A 23779-nucleotide genomic window follows, 5' to 3' on the forward strand; every position below is an offset into this window, starting at 1 on the left:
CCAATTTCACTAAATACGTAAGAAGCTAAGAAAAAAGCAATGACTGAAATTTAACACATTTTAGGGCATCTTGATCTCAAATTAAATACATATATATAAATATATAATTTTTAAAACCTAAGTTAATTATATATACAAGATACCAGAAAGACATTTCTTCCGACACCTTATTCCCATTTTTTCTTTCCTGCTCATTAGAATTCCAAGAGCGATTGTCTAACAACTGCATACTCCCTGTGAGGATGCCATGAATATTTCTGTGTTTGTTATAGAAATACTTTGATTACTCTTTAACAGTTGAACATACAGAAGTGTTTATTCCTGCAGAATACCATCAATGACAAGTTGTTGCAAAATAAAGGAACTAATGATTAGCTTTCATTTACATATGCAGGAAAAAAAAAAAGGAAAAAAAAACCCAAACCACCATAACTTGGCAATGCCATCTCTGCAGAACACAAGAAAATATATAAGAAAAGTTATGCTGACATTTTAACACCTGAAAAGAGCTGGAAAAAATGCAGCTCTAGAACAAAGAAGTAAAATGAACATTGTTACGGATACTACCAATATATGCTGAAGTTCGACAGTAAAAAGAAATAATCATATCTATTTAAAGGTAGGAGATACAGAACAGCAAAATTCCTTCTCCCATTCTCATGTGACTAGGATGTTCTGATGGCTCTCCTGCACTATGAAAACAGTATCTGTCTTCTCCAGTAGGCCAGCCTTGTGATAGCATATTCTCCTTTCTCCTATCCAAGTGGTATTATACAGAAATAAACTTACTATCCAATATCCTGAAGCAATACACCATCAAGTGGCAGAAGAGAGAAATAAGCAAGGTCCAATGGGAATACAGGGAAAGGATTATAAGAATGCAGAGTTATGTTTGCTACCAACTGAGTTGCAAGCACATTCAAGGTACTTGGTGCTTGTTGGAGCTGTAGCTCTTAGTGCACTGGAACAGGTAGGTTGCACTGCCCATCCATGGAGACATTCAAGACCAGGCTGGATGGAGCTTTCAGCAACCCTATCTAGCTGTGGTGTCCCTGTTCATTGCAGGGCCATAGATGGCCTTTAAAGGTCACTTCCAACTCTAAGGATTCTATGATTCTGTTTATCAATTATCTTTGGTTATAGCAGTTTGAAAAACGGAGCAGTGTATTTACATGGATTTGTTTCAACCTACATTCAAATGGCAACTGGAAAGCAAGAGAAATGCACAGAACTATCCTGACACTGATTTTTTTATAAGACTGAATACAGCAAGGTAATCCAACACTCCTCCTGACATCACTTTCCACATGCAAGTGTTAAGCACAATTAGGGAAGTGATAAATTGCTTCTATTCACTGTGGTATCTATCTGGCCTTTAAAAACAGACAAAAGAAAGGACAAAAAGTCACACTCAGCTATCGAAAGCACTTGTCATTACTAAGTGCACAAATGAAGAGTGAAAACCAATACAGGCAGAAGAGAGTGTGGCAATGCCCTTTGTGAATGCCTGAGGGCACTGCTGGGTTGGGACTTAACAGCTACACCTGCACAACTGCTTTGGGGCAAGGGCTGCCTTTTAGTGCCCTTCCAGCACTTCCATCAGCAGGAAGGTGATCCTTTGTGAGTTAGTCTTTTATTATTATTGTTAGACTAAATTAGCATTGTAAAAACATATAGGGGCAGGGCCTGAAGAAGAAAGCTGCCATGCAACCATCCACCAAGTTTTTTCTTCAACTGTTCCTTCTGATTTATTTCTTTCCAAATGACACTGGATTTTTATTCCTTTGTCATATTTGGAAATGGTAACAAAAGAGAAGCATGCAAAATGCAGCTTGCAGAGAAGCAAAGCCTTGCCAGAAAGCACCAGCAACTATTCCCTTCTCCCCAGATTTATATTTGCCAGAGGGTTAGTGTGCTTAAACACTCAAACGTTTAAACACAGTTTAAAAATACTGCTTAAAAAGACACCAGCTCTATGGTTCTATGTGCTGTCTACAACAGCCACATTTTGTTTTTGCAGCTAGCAGGGCTTGCTCAAATACAGATTTCTAGCACATAGGATGATAAACAATAAAAAGCAGAAAAAAACCCTGCAATCTGCAAATCCATTGCTGGACACAACATGTTCTAAATACACAAACAGACTCAGCTGTATTAGTTGTATTTCATGGTTTTGCAGCTCAGAACTTACAGTGCATACTGAATGAAGTAACAGCCTAAGAAAAATTCATAACTTGAAGAAAACAGAAATGATCATCTAACTCTTACCACTTAGTAAATAGCAATGCATTTTTTTTCCTATGCAGTTCATACAGCACAACCTCCAGAGCACTTAACTAGATGTCTTCTGTTAGCTGAGTACATGACATAGCTCATGTATGAGTTTGTGTCTGATTTCAAATTTTGCTAAATATAAAGGTCACTCTGCATTTCAATAATACGGTTCCTAATAGCATCACAATTCATTTACAAGAGAATTATTTCCCACGGCTTCTACAAAGTTGTGAAATCTCACATGACTACACAACTGTCCTAACCCCATCCAGGAAAGCTCGCAATAGTTTACAGCAACACACACACGGAAAAGCTCATCTCTGCTTTTGTTTTGCTAGGATGCAGTAAGCTTTTTAGAAACAACACATTCATCTTCTATTCCTTTTGAACTATTTTAAATGTAGGACGTGCCCTAGCAGCAGCACTCATCACTCACAAGTTGATGAAAATGAAACTTGGCGCGTAAAACAGAAAAGCTATAATTCAGACAGACACCATAGCTAGCCTATTCTTACTCAATATATCTAATAGCAGTTATGTCCTCACTGAGGTTGCAATAAAAATCATTTCCCACACAAGTCCTGGTTTTGGATTTCATGTTGCTAGTACAAGAAAAGAAAAACAATTTTTGTTCCATATCGCCAGCCCTCTATAAAACACACAAGGTTTTTATTGCTTTTGTTCTCTCTGTAACAACTGAAGAGACTCCACTGTTGCTTAAAAATGCCCAGCCTGACCACACACATTAGCAGCACCACAGGAGTAAAGGATCTCTAAAACATCTTGAAACAGAACTTCAGTTTGCACATCATCTCTCATCAGATCCTGTACAGCACACATCAGCCATTTCCACATGCCTACAACTCATTTCAAGCTACCTGAGCTCAATATTTCCCCACAAACCGAACTCCCAGCAACAGTAAGTGCTGCTTCCCAGAACACCAGCCATAAGCTCCAGTTAAAAAAACAAAAAACAAAAAACATTTGAACTCACCGGAACAAAAGGAGGCCCAGACTGCCAGGTAAAAAAGCTCCGCTCATAAATGTTCCCTCTACATTTTGAAAAAATAAAGAACTGGAAGAAGAAGAGCTTTTCTACCCTACTCCTTCTTCCAGAACATTCTGCAAATAACAGCCAGCTTAGATGCAGGTTGATGACTGGCACCTGCTCATGCCTCCCTGTGCAGGCATGAACCTGACACAGGTGCTGCTCTGATGAGAAACCTGATAGCTGCAAAATTAACCCTTTTTTCCACCCCAGCATGACATGGACTAGCACAAGCAGAACTGACATCCCAGTTAGGAGTCTCACCACCAAATACTGTGCTTGAGGTGTGTGCTTACCATGGGACGAGAGACTTCTGCTCGCTGTTGCCTCCAGCCAAGCAGCCCAGACACGGAAGGTCTTCTCAGCCTCACTCCTGGAGATGAAGGTGAAGATTTCCAGGACACCCACAGCATTTGTAATGTGCAAAATGTCATGCTGCAAAGGAACACATTCTGCTTCCCAGAGGAGTACTTTCTGCTATGGCACAGCTGCCACCATTATGCACCCACCAATTGGATTCAGCTCAGGATGGCACCAGAGCCGACACAGATGCAGTTACCTTTGCACTTTGGAAAGGCAATTAATGACCAATGGAGCCTTTTAGACTACAATCAAGCTCACATGGGTGTTCACTGCCATGCTTACCAACCAGCTTGCCACGCCACATTTTGGCTCTAAGATCACAGACTGTCACTTCTATCAATAACTAAATGTTTCCTTGGTCAGAAGAAGATTATAGACAACATTTTCAGTATTTGCACTTGACAAAATAACATCTGGCCACATGAACATTTTAACATTTCCTTTTTTTGCTTCAACTTGGTATACTAAACCCACTTGAGAAAAATTCAAATTTCATTTCAATTTCCTCTCATAATCTTCAGGTAAAGAAGTAATTCAAGTTGCTGAACTTAAGGAATCATGCAGTACTGTTTTTTTGCAACAAATCTTACTGCTTGATAGACAGCAGGTACTTATCACAGATGTTACTTGTCACAGACATAACTACAGTCTTTGCTTAATTAGATCATCCTGCTACACAAAACATATAAAAGTAACTTTAGTGATACCACTACAACCATATCAGTTTAAAAATGCAGAACACAGAAAACTTAATAACCTTGGCATAAACAGCAGAAGTACTTTTAAATGTGTCAGCCACAGCACCTGTTTTCTCTCTTGTGAACAAACATTGAGCCACAAGAACACAATACATTCCAATGAAGCTCTCAATTACAAATGCAATTTTATTTAATTTCTTCACTCAAAATGAATTTTCTCATTCCAAATCTTTACTTAAAGAGATAGTAGCTAAATGCTTAGAAAAACAGGAATTGCTGTAGTAGGCAGCTAGAGAAATGTAGGTATCAATATAGATAGGGAATGTAAATTTCAACTGATAGATCACAACATACAAATAAGATATTTTTATGCAATACAGACTTACAAAACAATAACAGTTCTTTTCACAAATATTTTCACAGAGTTCTGCACAGCAAACTTGTAGAAAAGTAGACTTGTGCAACACCAAAATAACTTATTGTTCCTTAATATAAATTATTTTTCATTTCCTAAAAGAAAGAGAGAATTTCACAAGATTGGACAGGACCTGACTAGTTTTGGTGATAGCAAAATATAAAAGATGTTCCTGCCATATACAGAAAAGGAACAAGGTGTGTGCTACAGTATTGCAGGGGTCAGTTCTGGACAAACAAGAAAGCAACCTGCAAGTCTAGTGCTTCTGCTGCTGTAGAGAGGCTGTGCACCAGCAAACATTTGCCTTTCTAGTGCTTTCACAGTCAGACAGCAGAAGTGTGCTTTGGTAAATGCACCTATTTAAAAAACAATAACAAAAACACACACAAAATAAACCCTGCTTCTGCAGGTTTCTGATTTGAGCTTAAGGCTTTCAAATAGCCTTCCTGATTTTGAGGAACAATCTACATTTTGGTGTGCTTTGAAGGAGATGTCAGGTGAAAACTGGAAGGATTCACACTCAATGCAACACAAACTCCGTTGCTCTCTTAACTGCACATTAACATACGACTAAAAAAGAACTAATTGTCTAGGCCTAGGAACATGCCTGAATATTAACATTGATGGAAACCATTTGCAAAGTTTAACGTTACGTTAACCATAATTTAAATATTACTTCTGATTTTCAGAAATGTCAGTGCTGATGTAGTACAATCATCTGGAAAAGTACAAGACAAAGTATAGTATCGATAGTACAGATTAAAACTCCCCAAACGTAATTCATTTCCATTATGTTAAAATCATATATTCTTCAAAGTTATAGATAAAGCTTCAGGTGGAAAAATCTGTTTCTTCACGACACACCTAGAGCATAAGTTTTAACTGACTTTAAGTTTCTTTTTCATACTGGGATCAAAATAGACTTCTCATTATGACTAAAAATATAGATTTTTAACTACAGAACCCAGCAGCCATTTTTCTGCTTCACCCAAAAAGTCAAGCAAAGTCTACAAAAATAGCGATTAACTTTAAAAAATAGGTTGCTTCTCCCAGCAAATTTAAGTTACATTCAGATAGGATATAGCTATTTATAAGGAGCCACGCTGTGACAGGACACCAAGGGAGGCGTGCTATGGTCAGTCTCATTCTGACAACAGCCACCCACATCAGTGCTAACTGTGGTCTCCACGAAGATCAGTATCTGGTTTGATATTCATGATGCCAACGATTGAAGTCATTGTAGAAAACCACTATGCTCCCCGATGCCATCCCGGTCAGTATGCACCTGAGGAAAGCACAAAACCATGTCAGTCAGCGAACCAACATGTGATCAGGTTCTGAGTTACAGATCACACCAAGACAGGTACAGGAAGGGAGCTGGAGCTCGAAGGGCTTACCAGGCAGAAAAGCTGGGCTTTCCAAGAACTTCAGCAGGCTGAAATTAGCTAACACTAACATCTGCACAGACACTGACAGAAGATTTATGGATCTCAGAGCTTACAAAACACCATGCAACAGTTTGTACGAGCGACCTGAAGCCACCATTTACTCAAAAGTCATACAACAGGATTGTTTACCAGTGCCACTGTCCTGCAAGGCCTCTTGAGATTATTGTCTGGCTTGCTTATTTGCCTTTCTGGGGAGTATGGGAGTAGGATGAAGTAGTGGTGAAGGAGCAAAGTGCAGAAGGGCTGGGAAACACATTTCGTTCAGTCTAGCCTTCCCCATTTAATCCATGAAGGAACTGGATGCGGGCACAGGCCTTCAGCTGGACATGTAAATGTTCAAGTTAGAAAGCAATTTGAAGGCTCTGGAGGTTTTGAACATTCATGAAATCACTCTCCCACTAAGGTAATCATACTTTATAAATAACGAACATTACTCTTCTACTAGAGATCGTTTACATCTATTTGAAAAGCCACAACTCTGACAGAGCTGGCAATGAAAAGAGCTTCTGTATCATCATTTCCACTGTTTCATACTTAAGTGTTATGAAAGTCAAGGGTGTGATGACACATAAAACTCTGGCATTTTGGAAGAAAAAATCCTCTGAATGAAAAGGAAATATCAGATTGAAAAGCTGCAATTTTTCCTTCACAACAAAGATGAAATAGGAGATCAACAAAACCCTGCATTTTGATAATGTCACTATTTCATTTCAGTAGAACCTTTTTGTTTATGTATTAGATTAAAACTTTTCTTACATGCTACACCTATCAAACATATGCATTCTATATTCATGCACACCAAAGAATTTAAACCCTCTTCTGTGTTTCTTTGTCTTCAAACCCAAAACAATTGGGTAAACGTATACATGCTCACATTAAATTTCAATTTATTGACATGCAAATATGATGATACCATGCCATTCATATTACAGCTTACAAATTCTCTAACTGCAAAACTGTATACTGTTTTCAGGAGTCTAAAATTCAACACCTTATGTCAAGCTTTTTATATACTTTTATCTTATCAGCACTTCATTTTGAATGGAACAGCTTTTTTTTTTTTTTTTTTTTTTTTTTTTTGGAACTGCTTATAGTTTCTAATTATGCTTAACAAGAACTTGTTGAATGTTTAACTGAAGCCCACAGATTCTGCTGGCTTGTGTTTTTTCAGAGTTCATTTTACATTATGTGTTAGGAATACAGTCCAGCAAAAAAATGTTCAAATATTCACTACAGATATTTCATTCAGTATGGACTTCCACTTCAGTGAAAGGTTAAGAGTCTCATCTATATGCTGTACTGCATAATGTGGACATTCCTAAATGATTTAGATCAAGCCTCCCTGAAAAGCAAACAGAAACTCCAGTAAGCAAACAAACTAGAGACAACACAAATCTCAACCCATCAGCTAGAAGTGTACAAATGAAATTAAAAAAACGTCCTGTAACAAGGAGTACTTTTGTAATAAAAACAACAGCTTTTAAGTATAGCAGCATTGGCAAATGCAGTGTAAAAACACAGTTAAAACCTAATTTGATCGTCTTCAATAGAAGGAATCTTTGAGGAGGGTCGTGATTTATATAGGTAAAATCACTTTTCTGGAAATGAAAATTAGTATTTACCAAACTGTGGATGAGTAGTAGGAATCTTACTGTGCAACTCTTCTAACTATTCTATTTTTTAACAAGAATATCTGGAATTAGGAATGTGATTAGTATAATAAGTGCAAGAAGAAATATAAAAAGCACATATGTTACCTTCCACTGTCAACTGACCCATACCATACAAGCACAGGCCAATACTCCAACCTGTTTATCAAGTCTGCCTTTCTTGAATCCTTCTTCATTCTCAGCAAGAGCTGAAATCCTCAAAAAGATTACCTGCCCTACATATGGCACTCTAGAAAGAAACTGATGAAAGTACAGAATTGTCAATATAATCATCAGGACCTGAGATACACAAAAAATGAGAAGCAAAAAAATACGCAATTTGACAGCAAAAATGCGATCTCTGAAATTCTTGCAAAGATCAGACTTTGCTCTAACCTTTGGTCATATGACAGGGCCATGGATCGGATTCCAGCGTCACAGCCTGGGTAAGCAAAAAGCTTCTTCAGGTCCCACATCTGCCATATCATGACAACTCCATTGTCTCCACCCGTAAGCAGATACTGTCCATCTCTACTCAGCTGAATTGCCTAAGGGAAAAAAACATGGATATTTGTTAGGTAAAGATTTTTTATTCCTCCTCTTACATTTCATAAAAGTTTTCATATTGGCAGCTGAAAGTCTAAGGAGATTTGATACCAAAACAAGCTTTTGGGAAACAAGATGTTATTGTTCTAGACAGCCCTAGTTAAGTTTTACTGTACCTGTGATTTATTCCATATTCCGAAGATTTAATACGAGCTCAACTAAGGAAATTTACTCTTCTAATTAACTACATGTACAAGATTCAGCAGCACTGGTATCTGATGTTCCCCCAAGTGCCTTTAATACTAGTCCAAGTAGATGCTGCCCTCACTGGCAAAGGGCTGAACGATGGAGGGAACTGAAATGGTATAAAAATTACAAGAACTCTTTTTGACTGGCATTGTTAGATTCCTGCTCTGAATTAGGAGGATAGTGATTTGCCCTTGATAATGGAGACTGTGTCTCCATATGTCCTGATGATGACAAACTCACTGGTTTATACTTTGATTTTGCAAGGACCTAAGCATTGATGGCAAAACTAAAAAACTGAAAACTTTGTTTGGGATCCAGATCATACTAAAAGATCGGACATAGTTTGTACAGCTAAGACATTTTAAAACAAGTTTCTGATCTGCTTCAATGCTCCTTAAATGCTACTGGAAAAATAGAGATGAATACTGAATACCTGGAGGGAAAATAACTTTCCTCACTTATGTGACCACTGTGTCACTGACCACAATGCTATCTGATATCAAGATGACTGCAAAGCATGACAAATATTGCTTCAAAAGGAATTTTGCCAGTTTAGAGAAATCAAAAATATTAAAAGGATTATCTTGAACTTCTATTAAAATAAAACACATCCTGTGAGGTCAGACAGATTATGATCCATCTACCTCAGTACTGTGGGCTACATGCTGGTAACTCTATATTCCCTTCACCTTGTGCTCCCTGGCACCCACAATCACTGATCAGGAATTTCAAAAAGTACATCTCTGTCCATTCCTCTTAGTATCTGTTTATGGACCATATTGATATGGACCAGGTCCATGTTAAATTCAGCCCTACTACACCTGACCCTACCAATTTCTTGACTCCATTGCGCCTACTTCCAATTCATATTTTCTATTCACTGTTTTCTGCTACTTCTTGCCTTCTGCCAGTTCTCTGATAAGTTGCTACTTTCTCACCTCTAATTCTCTGTTCATTTTCTTCCTGCAAACATTTTTTCATTCTGCCCTCGGTTCTATCCTCGATTCCTTTCTTCTCCACTTTCCCTCCTTTTTCTATCCCCATTCAGGCTCACTTCACCTCATTTTTTATTATGGAAATTTTGTGCAGCTTACTGTTAAGGTTGATCGTTGCAGGGAAAAATTTGCATCTCGTGCATTGCTGAACTGCATGTGTTTAGTACCAAATGCATATGCTATGCATTACCTCCTGAGACTTTTCATAGATGTGTGAATTGCCCAAGATTGGGCAGCTTTTCAAAAAAACACAAGTCCTTCATACCAGAACTAATCCTGGATAAATTTCAACTTCTTTGATACAAAGCAGAGAGCCACAAAACTTTTCAACAGAACAACGTAAGCTCTGAAATTCTAAACAAACCTATCTGTATAAAAACATACTACAAATTGGTCAACTTGTACTGAATCACTGTCAGTAGAATGCAACAAAATGCCTGAAGATGGCAAAAACAAAGTTCCAGCTCAGAAGTTCAAACGTAGGAAATAGAAAAAGAATTTAAGTCAGGGTCTTGAAAACACATCCCTCTATGGTGAAATAAGTACATTGATATTTGCAACCTCTGCTGCTTCAACCTTTTTCATAAGGCAAAGCTTAGACTGTGATTTTTAATTCCTCAGGAAGAGGAAGTTGTTGGCATTTTTAATATACAGGATATATAATGCCCATACTACAAACATGGGAGAAATTAAATCACAAAAAAAAGTTACATTCATGCAACATTAAAGTGTTTATACTGACTGCTGACAAGCTTAGAAATCATAATAAACAGTCAATGCAAGATACTGCTTCACGAACAGCAATAACTGAAGTCAGACACAGTGCCTATCTGTATTTTTGGTACTGCTGTATTCCATTACTATGTTGCTGAATGCGTCCTTTAAGAATTACATCATGTACAACACTTAGACTAAAATAGAGTTTCTCTAGGTAACTTTATATCATCAGTTTTGAGTGTTCACTCAATTCCCAACTAATCACAATGAATCACACTGCTAAGATGTTATTCACACAATAACTTTTAAGATGAATGTAATTGAAATAGCAACATACACTGTAAACAAAACACAGGGAAAACACTGAAATGAGCAGATGATAAACCTATTCCATCTGTGTTTTGGATTAAAGTGACAACACATACACACACACGTAGAAACAGTAAAGCAGAATATGGTTTTTATTTAACCGTATCTACCTATGAAAAAACTGATTGCTAATGCAGATGAGAGCTCAGTAGTGTAAGTGGAACCTTCTCCCACAAAAACAAAAGTTCCTACCACAAATTATTTCTGTGATTATTTCTACCAGCATACAAAAGTGTGCGAAGCACCTCCCAAAGCATAGCCCTGAGAAGCTTGAAAATTCATTTAGAGACACTCTAACAAGAGTATAACAACTCAGTGAGAAAGGTGTAGAAAACAAACTTGGGATAAGACAGTGAAAATTATCTAGAACTTGTATGCACTGAGTAGATGATCATGAGATCCAGCATATCACACGCAATTATTGAAAAGATTATTCATTAGAAGGAAAAAATCAATATAGAGTGGGCTTTTCTTTATAGCAATGGCAATCTCCTAAGGGTATTTTCAAACTGAAATGAAGACCATGACAAATAATTATTTGCTACACTTATAAAATTCAGCTGATGAAAATCCATTAACCTTCTGGTCATGGTTCACTTGAATTTTATACTTGAGGCTTTTACTGAAGAAATGCTATATTAAAAGGCAAATTAAAGCCATTAATCTTTAACTCTTCCACTACCTGTATAATGCAGTGGTTTCCTGTGATCTTTTGATTAAATAAAGTATAGGCTTTGAACCTTTACTAATACCTATGCAATTTTACTAAGTCATTGGCTTGTCAGGAAGACAAGATGTTGAATTATTTGTTTTTATTGTTTATTAATAAATATCTCAGCCACTTGCCAGCCTCAGTATATATATAAATGAAGGAATGAATGAAAGAAAAAGGTCACCCTGTCAACATTTCAGTTTCATGGCATGCCCTTCAAGATTTAACAAACGAAAGGATGCTTTTACTCCCAAGTACTCCAACTGGCATAGAAGAAAGCATGAATCAATTTTACTGTTCTGCTTTTCCCTAGCGCCGTTTAACTGGGGTTCTGCTAGGTATGAAACTGAAACGCCTCTGCAACTAATCACTCTCACAACACGAGGTTCAGGCTCTCAAATAATCCCCAAAGCACACAATCTCAGCAATGTTCTAAAAGCAGCATTTCTCACTTAAATTTCCTTGGAAAGTCTCAAAACTTTGCACAAATCCTTTAACATATCAGATTTTTTGAAAGGCAGTGTTTTGTGAAAAGGCAGAGCTGACACAGTGACAGCACTGGCATACAGCAGCAGAAGTCTTGTGGGCACTTCCACATTTCAAAACAGACTCGGGAAAAGAAAATAAATTGGTTCCTCTGGGTGAAACAGCACACAGCCTTTGTTTAAGGTAAAATAACTTTACCCTTCAGAACAAGCAGACTATTTAGAGTTAAGTTATTCATTAAGATATCTAAACATTACATGGTAGATGTACTGCGATATGCCTAAGCTCCACTGAGCAATACAGTATTTAAAACAAAAACAGGTGGAAGGCATTGATTAGACTGAATTTCCCCAGAGCATCTGAAATTTTTCTAGCAGTTTCCTGGCACAGAAACATGAGAAAATTAGAATGTTGTTCCAACATCTTTATTGAAAACTGCTATTTAGTCAATAACATTCTGAAATGCAAGACCACAATGACATAGGCAGATATAAATATGAATTTTTACTTTACAGATTCAACACTGGTGACCTTCTCCTTCCCTTTTCTATCTTTTTTGAGAAAGAAAAAAAAAAAAAGAAAAAATAGTGTTTAATTGCAGCCCATGTTTAGGGACTATTCATTTTAAATGCCCCCACTTTAATTATGCTGTTGCCACTTGCCTTCTAACAAGATACAGTGCAGAAGCATTGGGAAAAAAAGGCTTTAGATCGTTATATTTAGATCGAGTATAAAGCCCAATTGGGACCACTGGGAGAGAGAGAAAACAAAACAAAACAAAAACAACACATTGTACATATGTAACTCTGGCCAACAGAGAGCAGAACTTCCATTGCCTCCAGCAACATTCCCAAAGCTGTGGGTACTGACCAAAACACTACAGAAATTGTTTTAGGCAGCAAGGGATTCTGAGATATTTTACAGATTTCCTTCCCTCACTGACAACATAATCACAACTGAAAGTGGCAGATTATCAACAATGCTATTGTAAAAAGAGAAAACACTGTGATATGTACTTGCTTTATAGAAGAACTAAGGTGAAGAGTAGGCTTACAATTTCAAAAGCGTTTGTACAAGAACAGCCAAAGGTGCAATTGCAGAGAAAGGAATAAAGATTAAAAATTGAAGCAAGAATTGACATTAATTTGGAGAAATGGCCTGGGGCAAAAATACACACATTCCTACTTCATTTCCCTAGCCTCACATCTGCACTTGTGGCTGCCACAGCATTCAAAAATTGTACACCCCCTCACCTACTGCAGGCCTCTCACTGTGGAAAAGAAACCTACGCAGAGATTTATTTCTGCTTATACAAGCACCACTCTACCTGACATTTTAAAAACACAGCGTTGTTGGATTAACTGAATATAGTATACAACAGAATTTTAGAAGGTTTTAAGTGGAATACAATACAAGAGGCGTTTTCTTCCTGAAACTAACATAAATAAAGGATGAGGGACCTTTTTGAGGGCAATACTAGAAATCCCAGCAGCTGAGTTGCTGGACTATTCCATCAGATTTTGTAAACTAGGTTGGAGGCACAGTAGTGCTACATGAACAAAAATGTTCGTTGGCTGAGGGACTGTGGGAGTCTTCCCCCTGGAGATCTCCCAAAGCCACATGGTCATGAGCCTGGGCAGCTACTCTGGGTTGCACTGCTGGAACCAGGGCTGAGCCTGATGGTGGGCCTTTTCCACTTCAGCCGTTCTGTGAGTGACCCTGCCCTTCAGATCACAACTACTGGCATACAAACCATAACTTCAGATAATTCAGGTAGCCTGAATGCTGACCCTGCAATGTGGTATTCCTTCATGTCTTTGTTACATTTCCACTAAATATGAAAATGCTTATTGATTTTTTTCTTTTTCATTTCCTTTCCTTCTCTTCCTTTCCATACCCTTTTGTTCTCATTCAAGGAAAAAAGTGTGAATAAGTTAAATACTCTTTTGATACTTCTGCTTCACTGCAGGACACCTGCCAGGTTCTGCTCTGCTTCATAGGTACCATGTCACAGGAACTTTCAAAAGACCTACATTTTGTATTAGCAAATAATGCCCATAACATCATACACATAAAATACCCCCTGCATAGTTTTGGACTTGTTCCATGTCTTGAACCTAGCTGCCTGCTCCGCAAATGTCAAAGACACTTTTAAGGGCTAAAGAGCTGAAATACAGACATATGTCTATAAATTTCCTGCAGCTCAGCACAGTACGCTCTCTCAAACTGAGACGAAGGAATGTAGACAGAGATGTAAAAAAAACCAACAAAAACAACAACAACTTTGAAAACAGACTATCCAACAACCTCCTGCCTTTAGACTCAAAACTAAAGAAATACTACTCCGACTTGAGTAGACCAGCAATTAGAAGTATTTGTATTATTCCATTTAAGGAATCACCTACAGGCTATTTCTTACTATAAGAACAGAGATATTTTAAAATAAAAATAGTGCATTAGGAGCATTTTCTCCCCTTAACTATGAATGCCATTATTATGGTGTAATACTATATACTTTTATGGTCTGGCTACAGAAGAAGCTCCACACAACTCCAAAGTAGACAATTTTTTCTGATACTGGAACTGAAAGTTCTTTGAATACATTTGAATACACTTACCTTGATCTTGTCATCTGTTTCCATAGTGGCTTGAAGTCTCCCATTCACACTGAATACACAAAAAAGGCCATTTTCATAATATATGACACATTGGCCTTCCCTTGAAGCTTGAATAAGTTTTGGTCTCAGGCAATTTTCAGGACCTTCTAGCGTTTCAGGACCTTTTAACGTCCTTAGCAAATCTCCATTCATAGAATGTATGAGACATGGTCCTTCTGTGAGAAATAAAAACTTGAGATATTGATTCACACGCTCACTTAATCATTGTGTACTAAAAAATAAGAATGGTTTCTAATTAGTTAATCAGGAATATAATATATATGTATATATATACACAATAGTAATCCGTATTTATGTGTATGTATATATATAAAATATGGTACTGTATACATTTATGTATATAATTATATATAACACATATTTGGGGGCTTGGACTTGATGATCTCCACAGGTCTCTTCTGATCCCTATGATTTTCTGATTCTGTGATAATAAATTCTAATGAACTGTACCATGTCTAAGCGGAAAGCCTATGACTGTAAGAGTGCCAGAGTACAATGAGTAGTTTATCCATTAAAGAGCTTTGTGTTAAAGTATTTTAGAAGAAAGATTTTGCTTTGCGGATTTCCTTTTAAATTTGGTAGCAATGAATCCTAATACAAGACTTCAGAACATGAAGCTAAGGGTAATAAACATTTATACGTACTCATGCTAAAAGCATACTGTCTTGTACTTTGATTTTAACCCATATATAATTCACTAAATATATCTCATTAATACGTTCAGAAAAAATAACCAATTTGCTTTTAGGCCACAAGTGTTCATATGCATAAAACAGCAGCTTATACAATGCACACAGAAGTACAGACAACTTGCTCTGAAAAGATGTCTCAAAGTAAGATCTTCAGTAAGTACTAAAGCAGAAAGATCCTAATTCTAAGAAATTTCAAATTAAAAAATAAGAACTTTGTATTGAGAAGAATTACTACAAATTTTGCTTGGTTGTTTATACATATTTTAGTGCTTCATCTAACATAGAAGACAGTGCATTCTCTTTCCGTTGAATCTAACTTTTGCTTTTCTTTATCCACAAGAAAAAGAAAGCCAACTACAATAATGCATTTTTCACTTTCCTGACAGGCAAGAGCTGGATCCAACTGTATGCTATATGCAATTACACTGAATAAGCAAACAAAAATAAATGTAATCAGTATGCTAGAATAGGAAAACTGATGTGGTTGCCTCTTGTAGATGTCTGAGTAACTTACAGTTCTAATATGTTTACAAAAGAGGTTTTAAATTCACTTAAATTCTGTAGCAACTAAAACAAGGTTAAAAATAAAAACACCATAAAGTTAATCAAATCTGTCACCCAAAACTATTTTCCTTTTTGCATTAGGACTACAGCTTTCTGAACAGAAAGAAATGGACAACAGCTTCCTTACCTTTTGAACCACTTATTACTAAGCCAAGTTCAGCACAAATGGTAGCACAGGTGATCTCATAGTCATGTCCTGTCAAAATGGCTCGAGGAGTTGCAAAATCACCTGCAGTGGAAAAACAATAAAAACGAGCTGTGGTTACAATCTGTTTCCAAAATCACCACTTTCAATCACTGAAGCATCTTTTGTTTTCTTGCTCTTGGAATTCATGTTCCCTGCAAATCATTTCTATTGCACTGCTTGCAATTGCTTGCTTTGTACTCATATCTATGTAGTACAGTAGAAGTATAGTACATGAATTCAGCCTTACTTAACACAAGTCCATGTTTGTAGTTAAAAACTAGCACATGTTGGAGCACACAGACTTGTGCTTTCATCTCTGTCTCTCCTTTTCACCCTTACCTTCATTGTGGAGGAAGAGACCTAACTCAGTTACTACCTCTTCCAAAAGCACACATAGGTAAACTCAAGCAATCACTATGGCTAGTGAGAGGATACACCTACACAGCGAGTGCCCCATGAAGAAGTGAAACATCCACTGACTGGTTTTATTTTAAGCCAGAAACAGTGGCAAAACCTCAGCCTGATGTTTGAGTTCCATATAAGTTGTGGAGCTTGCAAAACGATCACTATGAATTTCAGATGAACATGCAAAATCGAAACCATCAGGTCCAATATTTATTATCACTCTTCCTATTAGAGGTTTCCCTGCAACAAGAGCAAGCAAACAAAACTTTCTTTTCTGAGATTCTCTGTATAATCAAATATATATGGATACCATGAAGAAAAAGAAATAGTGTAAGTGGCACATGTGAATGAATAAAATATTGTATTCTCCAGGACAAGGCAAAAGAAGAGGTAAGCAAATGTTAAGCATTTTAAATAGTTTTATATTTTCACCCACACGTGAAAGCAGATCACCTTCTTTTAGAGTGCTAGCATTTCATTGAAAGGATGTTATTTCTGTATTACCATATAATCATTTCATTCATAGCACCTTATGAAACATTTCAACTCTAAAGAACGTCTCTTCGGAAACACTATCAGTTTGTTTCAAAAAGGATTAGGCTAGTTTTGAAACTGCAGGAACTGCTTCACAATAAATAATGATATAACTTCTGTGAGATGCTAACTAGGAAGACAGGCAGTAGTAAAGTAAAACTTTTTTTTTTTTTTAAATTTCAAAAAAAGATGATAGATTTGCAAAGGCTGAGAGTAGTAATAGGGCCAAGCCACTTCATTTGGCATCATTCAAATCGTATTTGAGGCTGTAACTTTTTATAAGATAAGAAGATCACAGTATCATTAGTTAGTCCATATAGAGACTTAATAGCAGGTCTCTGTCTTATCATAATTAAACAAATAGCTATCAAGACCTTGCTTGCACACAAAGAGAAGCAGCACAGATCTGTGGGTGCATACACAGAGGCTAGGCTTATTGTCAGCACTTTACATCATTAGTCAGGCCATTTGCAACAATCCCCAGAGCATCCAAGCATCTGCCATATTCAAATCGCTTTTTTAAAAAAGGTCATAATCTACAACCAAATACCAATTCATGGAGTTTAACATTTCAAAATCATGTTTATTCTCCAGTTGCTTTTAAAATTTGTATCTATAAACACAAGGTTTGGAAAAGTAAATAAGTCTATTTTTCCTTAGATATATACATATACAATAAACATATATATGTGCATGCACACACACACAGAAATTTATGTTATCAGCATTTAAAATCTGTAAACACGTTGGAGCAATTCGCTGAATTGTCCCTAATCTCTTAATAAATAATTACTAAAAGCTATTGATTCTGCCGCATACAGTGTTTTGCAAAACACACTCAAACCTAGTAACTAGTAACCTAGCAGAGTTTAGAAGCAAAGGAAAAACTCCCAAAAATTAGAAGCATAAGGGTAGACTTAATGACCTTTACGTATTTCTCATGTGACTGATGACAAAAACTCACAAAACTTTTAAAGAAAGTTTGCTCTATTGAACTTTCCTCACCTAGACATGTGACAGGCACCTCAGGAGGTTCATAAAAGAACATCGGGTAAGTAATCCACAAATTTACACCAGTTTAGAGGAAAATGTAACAGTAACCATTACAGTAACAAATTCAATCTTTTTGATCCAATTACCTCTCCCCATTGACCCTAAGCTTTAAGGCAGCAGGAAGCTTTATGAATGTAAAGCTTTGTTAGTTTTGTTTCTTTTAAGTGAACCACCTGTACTAGCAAAGCTTTAGAGTTCTGGGTTTTTCACTTCACTATATTCAGAAATCACATTTAACAAATACGTGCACAGCTTAGCAAGGAATTAATATAATTATATATTACATATATTAATTAAAATCTCTGATCTTAAAACTTCTGAAATCAGACAATGTGCAACACAGTAGTGGAGATAATAAAAATAAGATGTTGGAATTTGAAGGACTTACTAAAAGCAAGGTCTGAATGAAGCATTAGGAGTTGCAGACAAAGTCCTTGCAGTATAATTTCTGCTTACAACAACTGCATTACTATGCCAGGCTCATAAGCAATATGAGCAAAAAACATAGGAGATATACATGCCCAATTTCTACTTTAAAAGAAATATATATTTATCACAACCCACAGAAAAGACCAATTACGTTCTACTGTCGGACCTTTTAGAATTTGGACTTGGCTTCAAACATAGAAGAGTACAAATCCATACGTGTCACTTCATAAACGATATCAGTAGTTTACTGAATTACATTTAAGAAATCATCTAATGCAAGGAAAAAAAAAAACAACCAGAAATTGCAAAAGTATCTTTAAATAAATTAGGACTTGAATAAATACTGTAAACCAGGAGTCCTGTGAAAAGTCAGGCTGACTCCTTTGATAAGAATGTCAAGCATTCAGGGGTTTCCAAGCCTCTGATTTTCCAAATAATGGGGTCAACTTAAAAGCTGGTCGTAGAGCAGAACAGATTTCTTTAAAAGCTCTTAAACTGTTACTGCTTCAGAAGATTGTCATGGTTTTCAATAATGCGAAGAGAAAATTTTATTTTGTTGCTGGTTTAAGGGGCACCACTTCAAACTTTTCCAAATTGTTTTAGGGGAACAGGCTTGCAGACCTTTTGAAAAGCTGGGGAAGTGACTTCAAAGGGAAAAGAGTCTTTGTCTGTTAAGCAGGTTTATGACCAGTGATGCAAACCCTAACTAAGGACTGAAAAGAATACTCAGTGCATCTTTATGGAGATCCTTAAGGAAGATGAACAAGTCAAATGAGATTAAAGATAGTTCGAATCCTAGCACTAATATCCAAGACACAACAGTTGTACAGATGTGCTTTTCTCAGCATAGTATATAATAATATCCCTAATCTATACCATTGCTGGCTCGCTACTTGCAGTTGAATGCTGCAAGAATCATAATGCCACATTCACATTGCGACAAATGTCATCAGTGATTTATTTTAAGCCAGAGGAAGTATACATGGACTTATTTCCCAGTAATGGACAGAATACAGTAACCATTCGAGTCATTTCAAAAGGGTTCTCACACATTTCAGTAAATAATTTCTGCAGAGCTGCCTTGCCTCAGAAAATAACATGAAGTACCATTCCTTCCTTAGGTGATTAAAGTATATTTTAAATCATAAAACACAAGCTTCAGAAGGTAAAAGAACAGCACGTGATATCACGAGAGCTAATGGTGACATTTTATTGAATAAATGTTAGGTGCTTGCAACCTATGTTTGCAAAGGGATTATGGCAAAGTCAAAGCTTTCTGCTGTTTAATGACATCCAGAGAGGCTTTACCAAGTGACAAGAAATTGGTTTGTGTTGCTCTCCGCTATTTTTTCAGCTTTGGTGAGGTTACATAAGAAAACAGAGTCATGGCATTTTATATCCATCAGCAGAAAGACCACTTTCTATGTTTTCAGTACGGAGTCATAAAAGCTGAACTAAATAGGAAAGCATGCAAAGAAAAATTTCTCCATTAAAAAACCAAAACCCAAAACATTATATTTAACTGAAAAACTTATCTCATTACAAACTACAAGACACTTCTTCAGGGTGAGAAAATATTACCTTTTACAATAAAATGTAAAATATTTGACCACATTGCTTTTTATGTTTAATGCTGAGAATACAGTTAATTAGAAGTCACTGACAGCCCAACAGTAATTTTTAAATTATAATTCCACGATTGTAGAGGTTGTAGGCTATTTTTAAATGGCAAATTAAGTGATTTTATGTCAATATAAAATCTTAATTAAATGAAGCATCAGTTAACCAAACAACATTTTTACCCACTTCTTGCTAAAATAAATTACTGAATCACCCAAACCCAATTACCTACGCAAGAAAAATCTTCAAAAAGCATTTTAGAAAGGTTGTATTTTTTAAATCAAGGAAATAAAAGGTTTGAATTACATTTGAAAGAACAAATGTACTTACTGAACAAATAAAATTTGGACATGTGCTTTCAAGCAAAATGTAAGGAAACAAAGAAAACTGCTTTGCTGCTAAGCTTCTGTGTTGATTGTATAGCAAGCTTCAGATTTTAATCACATCATTGATGACTGTCAATTATTATATAAACTCTCTATATTAGCATTATTTATAGACTCCACACAGTAAACATTTACGTAACAGACAGCTGGTTAAAAATCATTTCACTGCCACAGAAAGGCTAGCTCTTCGATGGATGTGAGATCCTACTGAAGTGTTATCACAGAATATTACTTAAGCATTCCTAAATCTTCACTGTGAATAATCTTTCCTTTGAAATTTGGATTTTTATGTATGAATTTTTTCATATTATGCAAGAGCTTTATTGTTATCTTGTTCCTCGCATGACATTCCATCAGCATTTCTTGTCATTTCTTCACTGTTTTTCTCAAACTATTTCCCACCTGTTCAAACTTCTTAAAACAAAAAGTACAACCTCATGCCTCGATGCAAATTTGTTCTTGAAAACAACAACAACAAACACTTCAATCATATGTTATCTGAGAAAAAGATCATGTCTTTCAATAACGTTGTTCTATCCTGAAACTGAGTCCAAAAACATAAACAGAATAAACCCTATGCCGTAGTGTTGCTTAGTAATGTGGAAAACATTAAATTTACCTTGTAGAATTTATTTCAGTGAATAAAACCCAAAGAAGGCTCATGGTACAGTTTGTCACATCGAGCAACAAGTGACTAATACTTATTCAGTACTAATATGAGAAACTTCTATACACACTCTGACAAAAGTGCAGGTTTACTCTGTTTCCAAAATAAACACAACAAAGAAGCAGATTTAACAGGTCCTCAAAAACTGAGTATTCCAATTCAGATTGCAAAAAGTCAAAAATCCCCAGCCTCTCAATTCCTACACTGTGTGCAAAGCAAAGCTTTCTGGAACCAGTTCATTCTTCCTAAGGATTCATCTGCTGAAAGAGCTGGAAATCATTCAGCAGCACCCCTCCCACCGCACACAGACCTTTTTGAAGCCCTGTGAAAATATCTGCAGGTGAATATTGAGGGCCAGTCTACACTAATATTTTAACATTTGCACCACCCCAACTTCATAAACTGCTACTTAGATATCAGCTTTGAAGTTTTAAAGCACTTTTGGTCATTTTTGTTTGAAAATGCTCTAAAACAGCTTCATGAAAGAGCTTTTTTTGCTTATCCTTAAAAAAATGTTTTTCTTCATATTTCTCTCTTGTGGTTTACATTTATAACTACTCCACTAGTAAATCCAAATAATAACAATAATAATAATGAAATAAAGTAAGATCTCAATAGATAAGGCAAAAAACCATTAGCAGGTATTTCACACCAAAATATTGCCTCCCACAGAATAGACGTAGGATAAAAGATATTTTATAATGTTCACATTGACTGATAGTTTGAAACTTACATAGTATTTCATAGTTTGATATGAAAATTATCTGAGATGTGAGGTTCTATGAGAATTCAGCTCAATTAATTTTCACCATTCGAAGACATTAAAATAATTTATTTTGGTTTGAAAGAATAAAAACATAATGCTTCATTGCTTTTGTAAGGTGAATTTCAAACCAATGCAGCATTTATGTACTGCACCACATGTATACTTATAGCTTTTTATATTGATGTACCAAGGAATATTTAGTGTATGCCATCAGTTCATGAGCACACATAAATGAGCTGTCTTTTAAGAGTAAATATTTCAAAACAAATACTTTTTCAAAGAAGCAGGCCGTAATTCTAATTACATACAGCATTCTTGCATTCAGTGGAGTAATCCTTACCTGTGTGGTGCTAGTGTTAACAGACATTCATTCCAGAAACACTTCCAATTAATTTCCTACACAAGTCAGAATTACTGTACAGACCAAACAATTTTTTAAAACATTTAAGCTGGTCATAAAGATTCTAAAATATGATAGTCTAGACTATAAATTATTATTTTTTCTGCATTACTCTGCTTTGTCTTATTTGCTACAGACTTGGAATTGAATAGTCATTTATCCCAGCAACCAAACAAGGTAAATAAATGTGATATATTAGTACGTCACTCCACCACCATGCATATGGTGCACATTAAGGTTGTATTCATTTACCATATGAATATAATTCCTTTTACCACATCAACTATTAGTTACAAGTTGTAAATATAGCATTGTTTTTCCTGGAACGCGAAGGTCTGCATTACATCATGAAGCACTAAATATCCTTATCCTTCTGGAGAATTTCATGTATATAGTTTTACTGACACTGCCAAAAAAGCAACATCAAAACTCTCTCTGTTTTGAGTCGCGCAGTACACACTGTCTTCACGTGTGCCTGGATTGTGCCTCAGAACTTGCTCTATAATATCATCTGCAATTACCCTGATTGACAAATCTTGAAGCATGTTGTCCCTTAGATAGTTGAAAACAAGGATAATAGAGATGCTGTGCATGCTGTAGGAAACACTTCTAGCCAGTACAAATATTTACAGCACACAAACTTATAGCACACATTCTTAAGTGCCAAAACACGTTGTTAAGTGCCAAATCCATACAACTGTTAAAATGCCTTCTGAACCATCACAGAGTGCAATTGCAATCACAAGAAATTACTTTCTTGGCATTATATAAATACACAATTACATTGCTTTCATTGCATTATTACAGATTGCCAGATATATTCATCCACTGTTTTAACTCACCTTTTTTTCCAGTAAAGATTTGGAGGTTTGAACTATCAATTATATGTGATTTATGGAGTATGTGAAGGAATGAGGCCTCAATCTCTTTGAGATCAATGTGTTACAGTTTAAAGAAAGAAATGACAGTGACCTTTTGTAGCTGTATAATTTAAGCCTCTTTTCTAAGTTCATGCAGATAGTCCCAGGGCTTCCTGCATGGGCTACAATGGTGCCCTGTGAAGTTACAGGGAACAGTAGGTCCAATTGCAGCATCTGTCCACTATGCTTTCATGGAATTTTCACAAACAGCATCGAATAACACAATAAATATTAGGTACAAGGATATTTAGTGGTTGTTACCCTTACATGCTTTGCATAGTCTTCTTCGCCTTGTGGGTCTTCTCTATAAAATAAATTCTACTAAATTTGACTTAAAATAATGAAAAAACTTAACACTGCACTTGCTGAAGTTCAAATACAAAAACTAAAAACTATTCCCTTTCTTTTTACAGCCACACTTAAAAAAGCACTCCTGACAAATTCTTATTTCAATTAATAAATTACAAATAACTCCTGTATTTTCTCATTACGATGTTAATAAAAAGGTG

At 36.1% G+C, this 23779-nt stretch overlaps 1 protein-coding gene across 4 annotated transcripts in view; it reads right to left on the reverse strand.

Moving 5' to 3' along the window:
• Window positions 1–4551: 4551 nt before the first annotated feature.
• LRBA (LPS responsive beige-like anchor protein) overlaps window positions 4552–23779 on the reverse strand; it is a 367079-nt gene continuing 347851 nt past the window's right edge. For all 4 annotated transcript variants that reach the window (XM_042870631.1, XM_042870632.1, XM_042870630.1 and 1 more), the window contains 4 exons: window positions 16031–16132; window positions 14588–14802; window positions 8292–8443; window positions 4552–6083 (listed from right to left, as the gene is read on the reverse strand). In XM_042870631.1, coding sequence (XP_042726565.1) covers window positions 5993–6083; window positions 8292–8443; window positions 14588–14802; window positions 16031–16132 — 560 coding nt within the window. In that variant the 3' untranslated portion in view covers window positions 4552–5992. The remainder of the gene's footprint in view (window positions 6084–8291; window positions 8444–14587; window positions 14803–16030; window positions 16133–23779) is intronic.

Source organism: Lagopus leucura, unplaced genomic scaffold (genome assembly GCF_019238085.1).
Source record: "Lagopus leucura isolate 7727_CA_CO unplaced genomic scaffold, USGS_WTPT01 Super-Scaffold_100004, whole genome shotgun sequence".
Classification (NCBI taxonomy): domain Eukaryota; kingdom Metazoa; phylum Chordata; class Aves; order Galliformes; family Phasianidae; genus Lagopus; species Lagopus leucura.